This window comes from Meles meles, chromosome 13 (genome assembly GCF_922984935.1).
Source record: "Meles meles chromosome 13, mMelMel3.1 paternal haplotype, whole genome shotgun sequence".
Classification (NCBI taxonomy): domain Eukaryota; kingdom Metazoa; phylum Chordata; class Mammalia; order Carnivora; family Mustelidae; genus Meles; species Meles meles.
The window spans coordinates 31533356-31548513 of NC_060078.1; the positions used below are offsets into that span (position 1 = coordinate 31533356).

A 15158-nucleotide genomic window follows, 5' to 3' on the forward strand; every position below is an offset into this window, starting at 1 on the left:
CGGGCCTTTCCCCGGGGGGTCTGCACCTGCATACCTCTCGCCCACCTGCCAGGCACTTTCAGGACCAAATTACAAGTTACTCACTGACAGGACGTTGGGGGGGGGGGATATACAGATGTTTTTAAAACTCTCCCTCTAGGCCAGGCCCCAAGAACACCAAGATGAAGGTGACAGGCTGTGGGGGGGATGGGATACCTGTAAGGACAACAGTGCCAAGTATCAGGCCCTGTACTGATGATAATAATAGCGCTTACCATTTATTGAGTGCCAGCAGCATACCACTCATGGCGCCTAGTTCTTTACATGTATGAATTCTTTTAACTGTTGTGAGAGCCCCATGGAGCATAGGTGGGGTGGGGTACCGCAGTTATCCTTGTGGGGCAGCAGCCCTATGAGCAAGGTATAGTTAGGATTCCCATTTTATGGATGGCGAAACTGAGGCAACACAGGGAAGCTAAGTAACTTCCCCAGATCTGTCGGACTCCAGAGCCTGTATTTTTAGCCTTAGGGTTCTCCTAGAGAAGTCTTAGGGGGCGGGGGTGGGCAATTTCTTGAGGATGGAGCAATCAAAGAAGGCTTCCTGGAGCAGGGGAGAATTATGCTGAGCCTTACATATGAGTGCAGATTACTCAGGCAGGAGGAAGGGAAGGGAGGACAGGGTAGGGTGCACCAGGGTCCAGAGGCAGGGAAGCTGTCTGCCGTCAGTGTGGTGACTCATCTGACTATGGAACCTGCAGTGGAAAGTAGTAATGGGTCACAGGGAGCCCCAAGGGGTTCACTAGGAAAGTCTTGGTGCCCCAGAGGAGGTCTGGCTAGTGCTCCTGTGAAGGGGAATAGAAATCTGTGTGACCCTCTCCCCATGGCCAGCGGTGAAGAACCAGGTCACAGGCAGCTTCATCCTCAACCCCAAGGGCAAGGAAGCAATGAGCCGGACCTTTACTGCAATGGGCCTGGAGTGGGAGTACGTGGTGGAGGATGCCAAGGAGAGCCTCAAGACCAGTGGGCCCCTGCCTGAAGCCATTGCTGTCCTGGTGAGCCCCCACCGTGCACGGTAGCCCCTGTCCACTCCCTTGGTGCCCTAGCCCAGCCTCCCCTAGATCACTGTCTTCACTATTGAGCCAGCACCAACCTGGTTGAAGTCCTCCTGTTGCAGTGTCTTCAGCAGCCTGGGCAAGGTCAAGGCCAAGGTGCGCCCTCTGTGCTTAAAGGCAGGCAGGATGGCAAATGATGAAGGAGAAAGAAGTGGTTGTCTTGCTGTCAGAGGGAGTCTCCTTAATGCAGTGTCAGAAATAGGGCCTAGGAATGAGCAGGAGGCCCCTGAGTTGGTTCCCCATGTTGTCCTGGCATCATCTGGTGTTTGCTGGCATCATGGCCTTGCCAACAAGTGACCTGGGGGTGCCGTTTCATGCTGCCAGCTTCTTGTGAGGGGGATGAGGTCACTGTCCTTGCTGGGGCCACCTCTGCCCACACCCCTTCTTCCTAGACCATAGACTGGGCTTATAGAGCAGGGACTGTTAATGCAGGACATCCGACCAGGAGGGGCTTTGTTTTCAGGCCCTTGGCACTGGATGGTGGCAGGGATACTGGGGACAGGTTTTGTTCCTGGTGTTGCCCTCACCAGTCAGAAGGTCCAAGAGGGAAGGGCCTGAAGCCTATTGGGGTTGGCATATTAATTCAATCTATGAGTATTTCTCTTCACCCTAATTTGCTGACTCCCCATACACCTATGGTCAGTGCTTTTCAGCAGGGGTACCAAGACCATTCTGTGGGCAAAGAATAATGTCTTCAACTAAAACGGTGCTGGGACAACTGGATTATCCACACGTAAAAGAATGAAGTTGAATCCCTACCTCACACCATATACACAAAGGAGCTCCAGATAGATCAAATACCCAAGTACAAGAGCTAAAAACCTAGAACTCTTAGAGAAAACAGAGGGCTCAATCCCATGACCTTGGATCTTAGTTGTGATACCCAAAGCATGAGCAACAGAAGAAAAATAGGTTAATTGGTCTTTGTGGAAACTGAGAACTTTTGTGCATCAGAAGATATGAGGACAGCCGTGAGAATTCAAGCTGAACAGGATGGGAAAAACCATTGGCCATCCTATGTCCGATAAGAATCTACCTTATAGACCATCTTCTGGAGTCAGGTAGCACGTGGCTGCCCTGGTGAGGAGGACCAGCTGACAGACTCGGTTCCTGCCCTCATTAGAACTTAGGCTTATGGGAGGCAGGTGTGTAGCCTGAGTCTGCCGCACAGCTGCTGGTGTGAATGGCCTCCCAGGCCAGGCTGGGTGCTGAGCCCACATCCTTCCCTTTGACTCCTCCTCCCTGGCCCCCCCCACCCTGTGCTGGCCTTGCCTCTCTGCTCTCTAGTCCTGTGCCACCTCTTCTGTCTCTCCTCAGGTGCTCCCCCCAGCCGAGGGGGGCCCCCGCAGCAGCCTGGCCTACAAGTACGTCATCCATGAGGACCTGCTCCCTCTTATCGGGAGCAACAACGTGCTTCTGGAGGAGACGGACACCTACGAGTGGGCGCTCAAGAGCTGGGCCCCTTGCACCAAGTCCTGTGGAGGAGGTACTGGCCCATCCAGCTGTCTGGTGGCCTTGTCAAGGCAGCCCAGGGCTTTTCAGGGGAGGAGCAGGAGTGTCTGGGGGCCAGCATTGTCTCCACTTGATGTGGCCCTAGCTTGTGCCTCTCTGACTCCTCAAAGATATCTCTGGTATGACAGCCTGTCTGGGCAGGGCCATGGGGATGGGGCTGGGATGCTGGAGCGGTGGTGAGGCTGCACCTGCACCCTACGAGGGCTCCCCATCTTGGCAGAGAGGCAACCCTCCAGCCAGGTCCCCTCCTCTCTCACCCAGGGACACGGGAGATGGACAGGTCAAGTCTTCTTCAGAAAGCAACTGGGGTGGGAGGGGTGCAAAGGCACAGAGGGAGGTAGGTTTCGCCCTCCAGGCTCTCCACAGAGTTTGGCATCCCCTAGGCCCAGCAGAGCAGTGGGGGCTTGGCGGGACCAGGCCCAAGTCAGCCTGCCCTCCCCACAGGGATCCAGTTTACCAAATATGGCTGCCGGCGCCGGCGTGACCACCACATGGTCCAGCGGCACCTGTGCGACCACAGGAAGAGGCCCAAGCCCATCCGTCGGCGCTGCAACCAGTACCCATGTGCCCAGCCCACGTGAGTGTCCCAGAGGAGCGACTGCATTTCCAGGGGTGTTGCTGATCCTCCCTTGGCCAGGAGGGGGAGCTGCCGGGCCCGCTTCCTCTGGCCCCAGAGTGGTGGCACACTGCCCTTTGTCTCTGGCTCCCCGGGCACAGCAGCCCACTCGGCAGGTGCCCACTGAGCAGACTCTGCCTGAGGCCCACGCTGCCCTCCTTGCCCACCTGTCCCCTGTGGGGCTTCTGGGTTAACTTCCATTCCCGGAAGAAGGATGGTGCTCCCTTTGTTCTGCCCCTTCCAGCGTTCTTTAACAGATGGGGAAACCAAGGCCCACTTTGGGGACATCGCTTTCCCTCAACGATCTGAGGGGTCTGTGAGGTGAGGTGGATTTCAGCGCTTGTAGGCTCCGGGCCATAGGCCATAGCCACAGCACGGTCTAGTCCCCACTCGGGTTCCCTGGCCTGAGGAGACGGGTTCATTCGAGCACAAGGTCGTATTCTTGGGGCTATTTGGAGGGGGCTTTGTGGAGAGGAAGAGCTATGACTTGTCAGGGATTCAATGTCTGGCCTTGAGCCTGTCACAGAGGTGACCCCAGCACCTCCTCGGCCCCCAGGCAGAGAGCCGAGGCCTTTCTCCAGCCTCCTCAGGAATCCTTGGGGGGTCCGAGCAGTCTAACTTGGCCTTGCTGACTCACAGCAGCCCTGCTCCCTCAGGCTGGGGGAGCCTCGGGGCCTGGGGAGGGGGAGCTGGTGACTGGCATGGAGCCCACAGTGGCCTCCCTGTGCCAGGCTTGGACCGGGATACTCTGCCCCTAGCCCTCTGCACATCCCTTTTACGCCATATGCAGACCATTTTCCTGCCAACATCCATGGCCACAGATCACGTGGTGCTCACTCCACTGTGGTCATGGGCGGGTCACCCCACCTGGCTTCTCGTCTGTAAACTGCCAAGTGAAGTTTGGGGCATTTTTGTTTTTTGTCTTTTAAAGGAAGGGGTTGGCCTAAAGAGCCCTCATTCACCAAAAGATGTCTCAGGAGACATGGGAGTAGGGGTTGGGGGCTGCCTCCCACCCCGCTAACCCTCCCAACCCCCGTTTGGTCTTTGTCTAAGTCAGCCAGCAGAGTCTACTTCTCGCATTCTTGGGAGCTGCTCTGGGCTAGAAGACATTGGAGACTACCAGATTAGCCGATCAGCACCGAAACTCCACAGGTGCTAATGGTGATAATAATAGTACCAGCATTTATTATGCGCCTACTGTGTGCACACACTCTGCCAAGTGCTTTAAGTATACAAGTCCTTTTAATTGTCCCAGGAGGCCCAGGGGAGGGGCTTCAATTCTGCAAGCTGCCACTCTCTGCTTTGCATCCTGCCATAGCTCAACACCTAGGACAGTACCGGCCCACGGGAGATACTCCGCTAGTTACCAGGTGTTGAAGGAATCCTGATGTGAAGATGGGGCAGCTGAGTTTAGAGGCATTAATGGCTTGCCTACAAACATGCAGGTGCCAGATTTCAAGATGCATTATACCCATTTTTCAGATGAGGAAACAGAGGAGAGAGTAAGTGACCTCCCTAAGGGCACACAGCCTGGCAGCTGCAGACCCAGGCGGGTGGTTGTCTTGGCTCCCAAGCATTCTGAAACTCAAACCCACTCTCCAGCTCCTGCCTGCAGTGATTCAAGGAGTGGGAGTGACCCTGCGAGGAAGTGTCCCCCTAGTCCCTCCTTCCCTCCACCTTTTGCCTTGTCTGTCTCCAGGTGGGTGACGGAGGAGTGGGGTGCCTGCAGCCGGAGCTGTGGGAAGCTGGGGGTGCAGACCCGAAGGGTGCAGTGCCTGTTGCCCCTCTCCAACGGTACCCACAAGGCCATGCCAGCCAAGGCCTGCCCTGGGGACCGGCCCGAGGCCCGGCGGCCCTGCTTCCGCGTGCCCTGTCCAGCCCAGTGGCGCATGGGAGCCTGGTCCCAGGTGAGTTGTTCCCAGAGGGTGGGAGGGGCTGGACCAGCAGGCACCTTCTCTGGGGAGTCCTAGAAAAGGTGGCTCTGGGTGAGGCGTTGCTAAAAGTTGTGACATTCCCTGCAGGCAGAGAGTCTCTGACTGCATTTCTTTCCCTCATCTGATCTGATCGCATCTGATTTTTCTCAAAGCTAAGTCCAACAGCTCCCACATCTGCTGGGCCAGGTTTCTGGGCTAGGCCTTTCTATTCATTCACTCTCTGCTTTGACCTAGATCTGGGTCAGAACTAGGAGGCATGGGCTAAATCCTCGTGACACAGGTGAGCCAACGGAAGCACTTTCTTATACTCAAGAAATATTTACTGAGGGCCAACTATATGCCAGGCATACTGTACTAAGAATTTGGAAACCATCGTTGACTAGATGTGATTCTTGGCCTCGTGTAGCATCTAGTCCAGTAAGAGAGAAGGAAGAGATAAGTAAACCAATAACAAAAGCATTCACAGGTTGCAGCTGGAGCTGTGTGGAAGTAAATGGGGGTGATGTATCTGTGAGGGCTTCCTTGTGGAGGGGACATTTGAGCTGACCTGATGGATGAGCCCCAGAAGGACCCTGTGGCAGGAACAACCTGGCCATGTTCCAGAAACAAAAAGGACAGTGTGACTGGAGCTGAGTGGAAGGGACGGGGGCTACAGGATGATGGAGAGGCAGGCAGGGGTCCGTGCTATGGGGTCTTTGTGACGAGTTAGAATGTATCCTAAGGGCAGTGAGAAACTGTTGAGGGGTTTTCATGTGGGTGTTCCAAGCTCAGATTCCAGGTGTAAAAGGTCACCTAGCAGCTCTGAAGAAAGTTCGCTGTTGGAAGCCCAGGGTAGGAAAGGAGAGACCATAAGAAGAGACATTCATAGAGACACGGAGTAGGAGGGTGGGTGCCCGGGGCTAGGGGAGGGGGCAGGGGAGTTTGTGTTTAGAGGGGACCGGGTCTCAGTTTAGGAGGAAGGAGAAAGTTCTGGGTGTGGAAGTAGAGATGGTCATACCACAATGAGAATGCCCTTGTTGCCACTGAACTGGACACTTACAAAGGGTTAAAATAGTAAATGTTACGGTATCTTGTTTTGCCATAATTTTTAAAACCTCATTTGGTCACAAGGATAAGCACAACAATGCTTATTGTAACAGCGGAATTTCAGGAAATACTCTAACTGCCCATCTGCAGGGGATTGGACCCCCCGAATCAGGGTCTGATCATACAGTAAAATAGCCCAGACAGAGAAAAATAAATAAGCTTGAACTGTACTTAAGCGAGACAGGTAAACCTCAGAAGAACAGCGGGGAGAGGAAAGTGCAGGAGTACGGAGAACGATCACTTCCAATGGAACCGAGTGCATCTAAAGTTTAAGAAGGCGCCACACAGTATTTGAAAACGTGCCCGAATGCTGATTTATGAAAGCTGGTGTTGCTATTTGAACAGGCTCTCATGACCGACTTTCCAATACTTCTCTGGGCGCTGGAAACATTACATAATAAAGGGTATTTTTAAATAATCCCAAATCCCTGCATGACTTATGCGGACTTTAGTTTCTTCTCCCTAACACATAGCTTTATTTGTTTTAATATAAAACAGACAGCTGGTCTACAGAAGACGCTTTCGAGAGAACTGAGAGCAGGGGGACAGCGGGTTGGGGAGGGGGGAGGGAGAGTGGAAGTTCATTGCCCTGGTAAGATTGACCCCTCAAGGGCTACTGTCATTCTGCATCCTGGGGGGTGGGAATGAGATATGTCGTCCCACAGTCTGTGTGGCCCTCTGTGCCCGTGTTTCCCTCGGGCCCCAGCAGGAGAAGTACGCATCTGTAAGGTCTTCCCCATCCCACTAGGAGAGGCAGGGAGCAGTGCCGACCAAGCCATGTGACCCAGTCACATGGGGTGGCCTTGCTCGTTGGGAGCCACCGCCATCAGCCTCCATCTCTCAGAGGAGGTGAGGCCCGGGTACTGAGGTGCACAGTGGCCCTTGGAGACTGTGCTCCCGTGCCTCGCCCTCTCCGGGAAGAAGACACTTCTGAGCCTGCCTCTGCCGGCTGAGTTTCAGTACATGCAGTCACAGAGTCTTTGAATGTCAGAACTAGAGGGGTCCAGGGCGTCCATGTCACCCAGCTCATTCAGCCAAGCAAGTGTCGCAATCCAGGTCCCTCCATCCTGTTACTAAGATACCGTCGAGCGAGTGGACCTGCCTCAGGTCCCTCAAGCTGGTGGATTGCAACAAGGGGGTTGGCCAGAATGATACCCAAAGTATTTCAGGCCCCGGGCGCATAGACCAGACATGGTGGGACCAGGCGGAAGGGCTGGAATAGGGTCCCCAAGGTCCCCTGTTGAGCTGCTTAGGTAACATAAAGGGTCCAGGAGCTCTGAGCGGAAGAGTACTGACGTGAACATTCTGTCCTGGTGAGGCTTTTCACTGCCGTCTTCCCATGTCCCTTGGGTTAAATAACTCAGTGCCTTTGCACCTTTCTGTCCTGGGCATTGGCTGGACTCTGGAGCTCACCACCCCCTCCCTCTTGTCTCTCCACCTGTCCCCCTGCCCCGGGTTGCTGGGGCCTGGCCTGTCTTCCCGGCCCAGTGCTCTGCCACCTGTGGAGAGGGCATCCAGCAGCGACAGGTGGTGTGTCGGACCAATGCCAACAGTCTCGGGCAGTGTGAGGGGGACAAGCCGGACACCGTTCAGGTCTGCAGCCTGCCCTCCTGTGCAGGTGAGCTGGATAGGATGGTGGGCGGGCCCGGCTCCCCCCGCCGGGGTCTGAAACCCAGCCCGGCTGGCATCCCGGCCCCCTCGAAATCCCAAACCCTAGAGCTGCTTCTCCCTGCTCCCAGGAAATCTCCAGAACTCTACAGTGAGCACTGACATTCGGGAACTTGTGACCCCAGAAGAAGAGTGGGTGCCACAGTCTGGGCCCCTACATCCCGTTAACAAGATATCATCAAGTAAGTGTATCTCGGGACTTCACTCCCTCCCCAGACCTTCCTGTGGTTGTAATGTCACGAGCACAGGCTGTGGGTGGGGGGTGGAGAGCCCCCGATTCCAGTCCACGTGACCTTAGCCTCCTGGAGCTTCTGATTCCTCAGCTGTGAGCTGCGGGTCCTGCCCATACTGGTCCACAGACCCTTACCTGCACTGCCAAAATGTTGAGAGCTGCAAGTGTTTCCTTAAATTTGGTGCAAACTCATCAGGCCACAATGTAGCCTGATGCAAGAGATCAGTATTCTTTTGCTATAGAAACATTGCCGTGGTTACAAGGGGATGTCCCACTCCCCACTCGGGATTGTTCTGTAACATGAAGAATACTTCTCAAAGTTCAGAAGTTCTGAATTATGAATCCAACTGGATTCATCATTTTGGATAAGCAATTATAGATCTGAGCTGTCTTCATAGGGCTATTGAGAGAATTAAATGAGACAGTCATGCACTCCTGCCTAGCTATCAGCTAACATCAGAAACAGTAATAATAGTGCTTTCTCTCTGCCTCATGATCAGGAGCTCATTAGTCCACCCTCCCATCTTTCCATCCACCCATCCACCCACCTCTCCATCCATCCATCCATCCATCCATCCACACATCTGCCCATCTACCCATCCATCCGTCATCCATCTATCATCCATCGACCCATCGATCCATCCACCAAACCATCAATTAATTAATATTGACTGGGCACCTGGTATGAACCAGGCCCTGTGTTCTGTGCTTCCTTCCTAGATTTTTTTCCTTCACTTTTAGTTCCTCACCTTCTCAAGGACCAGGGTCTGATAAGACAAGTAGCAGAAAAATCATAGACCTTAATTTCTAGTGGAGGACCAGCTGACTGTGTGACTCTATGCAAATCCCTAAAATCTCTCTGAACTCAATGGTCTCATTTGTAAAAAAAAAAAAAAAAGAAAGAAAGAAAGAAAAGAAAAAAGAGGGGGACTCAGTAGATGTGCTCAGAGTATCTTCTAGCTCTCTCCTTACTGCTGTTCCGCCCCCTCTGCCAGGCTGCTCAAGTGCCCCCTCACCCCAGTACAGGTTTGACTCTGGATTCTGGTCCTGGAATTCTGGCGCCATCTAGAGGCCACTGGCTTTCCATTTTTTTCTCCCCAATCTCTTGTGTTCCCCCAAACCAGCCCCCAGACTCTTCCCCATCCCACCCCTGCAACCTCCCCTCCATGCCCTGGGGCGAAAATTGGTAGAAAGCAGAGCTCCTGCCTTCACATGGTCTGGAGAGACCTACCTGGAATTATCACAGAAACACAAAAACATTTTTAGATGCTATTTGAACCGAAGCAAATGAAACTAGTGTAGAGGGCAGCCCTGTGTGCCAGGAACTTCACAAATGGTATTTGTCATCATAAAGTTATTATTCACTGGCAGATGCCTAACACTATTCCATTTTATAGGAGAAAAAACAGGGTTGGAGAGTTTAAATGCTTTGCCCAAGGGCTCATGCTTTTTAAGCAGCAGAGCCTCAGCTGCATTCCAGATCTGCTTGATTCTGGGTTTATTGGTGGAGGTCTTCAGATGCCTGGCGACGGGTACCAGGATGTTTCATCTGCTTGTCCCACACGTGGGTTTGCCGGGCATCTGCCTGGCCCTGGCCTGAGGGGATAAGATCCTTTGGGTTGATAGGGAGAGGCCGAGGGTTCCCACTTCTTCAAGAGCAGGGTTCCCAAGCTTTGCTGCAGGTCACAACCCCCCAGTACCCAGGCCACACTGACCGTCCGGTCTCTCTGGGCAGCGGCTCTTTGTAAAGCCCCCTCCCCCACCCTGGGGGTTCCACTTCTCAGCCGAGTCTGATGACTGGTGGTGTAGGGCTGTGATTCGCAGGTTTCTCCCTGCCTTGGAATCACCTCAAAGGTTTTGTTAAAATCTGGAGCTGGGTCCCCCCCGCCCCGAATTTCTGATTTGGTCTGTCTGGATGGGGCCTGAGAATTGGCATTTCCAGCAAGCTTCCGGATGACATTGATGGTTCGTGTGTGGGGACCCTCCTTGGAGAACTGCAGCTCTAGGGAGTTTTAATTCCTCTTCCATAGAATAAAGGCTCTTACTCTGGCCAGTGTCTCCCTCAGGCAGCCCTGTGGCACGCTCTGGGAAAGAGCTTTAGAGCGGGTCCAGCGAGGGCAGGAGCCGGAGGGCCTGCCATTGCTGGGCAGAGTCGGGGGTGGAGGCCTTCTCCCGGCATCGGTCCTTGTGCTGTGTGTGCAGCAGAGCCGTGCACAGGGGACCACTCCATCTTCTGCCGGATGGAAGTTCTCGATCGCTACTGCTCCATCCCTGGCTACCACCGGCTCTGCTGTGAGTCCTGTACCAAGAGGGCCCTAGGCCCCGACGCCAGCCCGGACCCGCGCCTGACCTCACCACCACCCTTCTCCACCCCCGGGAGCCCTCTGCCAGGACCCGAGGCCCCTCCAGATGCTGCGGAGCCCACCGTGGGGCCGACAGGAGCAGATGACCGTCAGCATGGCCAGCCCACACAGCTCCCGAGACCTCTGGGCACCAGCTCCCGGGTGACCCAGTACCACTCTCCTCCCCAGAACCTGAGCCCTCGGGCGTCCTGGGGCACTTCCCCCAGCGCCCCCCGGGGACTGCCCTGGGGCTGGACCAGGGCACCTGTGCCCGTCTCCGAGGATAAAGGACAGCTCAGGGAAGCCCCAAAGCCCCCAGGCACGGGCCTCCCCACCACGTCCCTGGTCACATGAGCCTCCCCTTGCCTCTCCCACCGGTCAAGTTTACAGTGTGTGCTGCCTCAGAGACGGCCCGCTCCGAGGACACACAGCGGGGCAGGGCAAACACAGACTTCCTTTTAAATTATTCGCCTTCTTGTTGTTCTAGTTTAGGGCTATGGCACTTCACCCCATGATGTGGGTGTGTGAGGACGAAAAAGATCAGGGAAAGCCCCTAACCGGAGACCCGGGGGTGACACAGCCAAATTTCTCAGGGGCTCCTGTCTGTCTCCTGGCGGGACTGAGGGTCGTCTGGCCCCTCCTCCTCACGGCCACACCTTGGGCCCCAGGCTGGATCCCTCCAGCTGCCTGCCTTTGCCAGCACGTGTGGGGACCACCGTGGAGGCCCGGTCTGTCCGGGCCCCCTGCCCAGAGAGGCAAAGTGGGGCAGGGAAGGTGAGGAGGAGCGTTCTCAGGGCAGTCCATGGGGAAAGGGGGGCAGGTGCGTGTGGTCACAAGGCTCTGGCTCCAGGGCTTTGTGGGGTCGGTGGAGAGGCAAGTTCATCTCAGGCCTGGCTCTTCTTAGTAAAAGCTCCACACTGCTCCTCCCGCCAAGACCAAGAGCAGAGTCCAGCTCACCTCTGCCGGCTGGAAGGCAGTGTTGGCCACCTCTGTCCTTGCCGATGGCATTTCCTGTTCCTTCTGGTGCTTCCCAACTTCACTCAACCCAGCCCAGAGAAGGGGGCTCTGGACTGTCTGGAATGTGTGCCCCCCTCATCCAGGGCCAGCTGGTGCTAGTCTGCTCTCTGAAGCAGGAGTGTCAACCTTGGCCATCACGCTGGGGCATGAAGGGAGGCTGACCTGGAAGGTCACTTTGTGGGACACAGAAATAGGAGTTCTCAGGTCGTGCCCCATCAAGCCTTGGTCTCTGCCAAAGACCAGCTTCCTGGAGTCAGGGGTCTTCTCCTGCATGGCTCTAGCTGGGCCAGAGGTTAGTGGTGCTAGGGCAAGGGGGTATGGTCATGTCCCCAGGCTGAGGACCAGAGTCTCCCCCCCACCCCCAACAGGCCCAGTGGCCCTGCAGGATGTGAGCCTTGCTCCATGCTGGAGTGGGGGGTAGAGACGTGACCCACAGTGCTGTGGGGCCTCAGCCGCCCTCCTTGTTACCTCCAAAGACAGGTAACTTCTCTAGACCTCTCAGGAAGCCTTCTGGGTTCCCAGGAATTCTCCCAAGGGTCCTTACTCCCAGTTACGCTAGGGTCTCCCAGACTCCGCAACGGGTGCTAGAGGCACTTGCCAGGCTTCCTGCCCTGGGGCGGGGGCAGGGGGCTGTGTTGAGCAGGCTGGAGGACTAGGAGCAGCAGGTCCCTGTCTGCAGCCCCTGGAGAATAGCGGCCCTGGAGGGGGCTCCCTTGTGCCCTCTCCACCCGCTGCCACGCTCCCTGGGATGCTGGGATGCACGCCGAGTCATTCCTGTGAGCCCCAGCCTTCCTGCGTTAGGGACACACGTTCTTGTGCCTCTGAGATCCAGATATCTACATTTTTATGTATTTATTAACACTGTCCTTGGTGTTTTGTTTTGGACCCCAAAGTGTCGTGTTGTGTCTTTCTTGTTTTCTCTATTCTAGAGGAAAATGTCTGTGAAGCAATTTTCTTACGTGCTCTGCTGGGCAAGATAAGTAGGGGGAGGGGACGGACTGGGGGGCGGGCAGGGCCGTAGATCCTCAGCCCCCCGCCTTGGCCTCACTGGTTCTGGGGTTCCTCTGAGCACCAGCTCGGCATGGAGATGCAAGAACAGCGCCACGGGCCAGGGATTCTTCCATCGAGTAGTTCTGTGGCCTTGGGCAGGTCACCATCCGGATTCTGATCCAAAGGATAGACATGCCTGGGAGGTGGTTTCGGGGTGTGCTTAGGGAAGAATGTTCTAATTAGTGGAGCTGTTCAGACATGTAAAGGGTGGCTTCAGTAGACGGTGGGAGGGAGGGTGAGGACTCTTATCCCCAGAAAAGTCCAGGCAGAAGGAGAGTGCCAGACAGGGAGAAGAAACGTGACCCACCTGGGTGAGCAGGGAGAGCCGACATGGAGCTTGTAGAGCTTAAAGCCATCCATCCATGCCTTGTACCTTGCTGGGTCATACGTCACTAATCTACCACCACACTTTTTTTTTGTTTTAAGAGTGAGAGAGGTGTGGGGAGGGGCAGAGGGAGAGAGAGAATCTTAAGCCGGCTCCACAGCCAGTGTGGAACCCAAAGCAGGGCTCGATCTTATGACCCCGAGACTGTGACCTGAGCTGAAATCAAGAATTGGACGCTTAACCGACTGAGCCACCCAGGCGCCGTGCCCCCTGTCCGCCCGACCATGGTCTTTTAATGAATATACCCCAGGCCCTTCCCTGCCAGTTGTGCTCAGAATTGGGCACAGAGACCCCCTCCAGGCCTCACCTGCCTGTGTGTGGACAGTCTAGCCTGCAAGTCCGAACTCCCTTTATATCCATCTGCAAACAGCCTCCCCCTGGGAACCACCTGTTCTAAACATACTGCTGGAGCCTAGGGGTGCACACACAGTGACCTGTCACTCCTTAGCGGGGCCTAGGGAGAGGCCAGCTCACGCCCTACAGTTGCTCTCATGCCTGTTCAGACAGGGAATTCTGTGGGCCGAGGCACCCAGAGTGTCGTTCAAAAGAGCGGGATCCCGGGGCCTGGGTGGGCCTGTGTCTTTGGCTTGGGGGGCAGAGGGGGGCCTCCCTAAGAGCCCCAGCACCCCAGCTCTGGTAGTGGGCAGGTATTACACCTGGGCATGTGCGCTGAGGTGCCCCATTTGTGTGCTGTGGCAGACACTGCCAGGCGGTGGCCGCGCTGAGCCTGGGCTGCTGTAGGAATCCTTCCTAAGTTGCCATCGTCAGGACAAGGAGCAGTGCCGTTGGGCTGAATGGGTAATTTGAACACCGTCAGGAACCCGTATTCAGCCATCTCACGCAGAAGTGCCCTATGTCAAAGCAGGTCTGCAGAGCTCCAGTCCGGGCAGAGGGACCCAGAAGCCAGCCCTGAGGAACCTCCACTGGTCTTTAGGGCTCCACAGAGCCTAGTGTAGGGTGAAATCGCTCTAGAGAGCATTTGGGCCCTAAGAGTCTGGGGGACACGACCCCTCTGCTCACCTGAAAAATGGCAGTGAAAGCATTTTCCCTGCCTACCAGTGGAAACAGTGGAAACAACCTGACCAGGAAATGCAAAGGACGATGGGGAGGGTGTCTCCCAGGGATGGCATTGACCCTAGCGAGTTCCTGCAATGGAACTTAGGGGACCCGCTCCTCCTGGGGGATCAGATGAGCTGTTGGCTGTGCCATAGGAGTGGGCCAGAGTCAGAGTCCGGGTTCCTGAAAAGCCCCAGACGTCCACCTGAGGAGTCTTACCCCTTCTCCAGTCTCCCCATGGCCCTTCCGCCCATGGAAGTGTTGGTCAGGGCCTGGGGAGCCCAAGCCACGCTTTTTTTTTTTTTTTAATAGATTTTATTTATTTTAGAGGGGGGGAAGAGCATAGGGAGAGGGAGAGAGAAACTCAGACTCCGTGCTGAGTGCCTGCCTGGCTCAACAGGAGGCTCTGTCTCAAGACCCTGAGATGATGACCTGAGCCAGAACCAAGAGTTGGATGCTTAACTGACTGAGCCCCCCAGGTGCCCCTTTAAAGTGGTACTTTCTTAGCTTCTCAGAGGGTTGAGCTTGCATGGCAAGCAGATGAACTAAATTCCAGAGTGACAAGCCCCTATCAGCCAAGAGAGTGTAGGGAAGAAGTGGTCAACAGAGGGGCAGGTAAGAAAATACAAGTGAAATTTTAACAGATTTGTAAATGTTAGTGTGACAGTTTAGAATCATTGGGTGCCCTGTGCACAAGGCAGGGGTTGGGGAGTGCAGCTCTCTACGTCCTCATCAGCTCCTGTCCATAGGCCTCTGCTGGATGTATGGGAGAAAGATCTAGGGCTCCAGCCTCAGGGCTCCAGCCAAGTTGGAGAATGCAAATGGAGGAGGCAATCAATAAACAATAAAATACCTCTCCACAGAAAACCATAAGAAGATCTAACAGTAGATTGTTTATGAATCATAAGACTCAGTGTTGGTAAGATGTCAATTACTGGTGATCGACAATTAACAGTCCCATAGTGATCTACAAATTTAATGGTATTTCAATCAAAATTTCAGCAGACTGTTTTTTGTTTGTTTTAGAATTGGAAAAATTCATTACGTTTTTATGGAAATAAAGAGCATCTAGAATAGAATGGCCAAAACAATTCTGAAAAAGCACTGAGTGGTCAAACTTACACTACCTGATTTCACAACCATGAAATCACAACCACACAACCATGGTG

The 15158-nt window shown here is 54.8% G+C and overlaps 1 protein-coding gene across 1 annotated transcript in view; it reads left to right on the top strand.

The window, feature by feature from the left end:
- The window catches only part of ADAMTS14 (ADAM metallopeptidase with thrombospondin type 1 motif 14), a 72019-nt gene extending 61184 nt beyond the window's left edge, over positions 1-10835 (top strand). The window contains exons 16-22 of the mRNA XM_046026583.1: positions 868-1031; positions 2409-2577; positions 3048-3180; positions 4919-5126; positions 7728-7857; positions 7979-8089; positions 10342-10835. Coding sequence (XP_045882539.1) covers positions 868-1031; positions 2409-2577; positions 3048-3180; positions 4919-5126; positions 7728-7857; positions 7979-8089; positions 10342-10835 — 1409 coding nt within the window. The remainder of the gene's footprint in view (positions 1-867; positions 1032-2408; positions 2578-3047; positions 3181-4918; positions 5127-7727; positions 7858-7978; positions 8090-10341) is intronic.
- The last annotated feature ends 4323 nt before the right edge of the window (positions 10836-15158 follow it).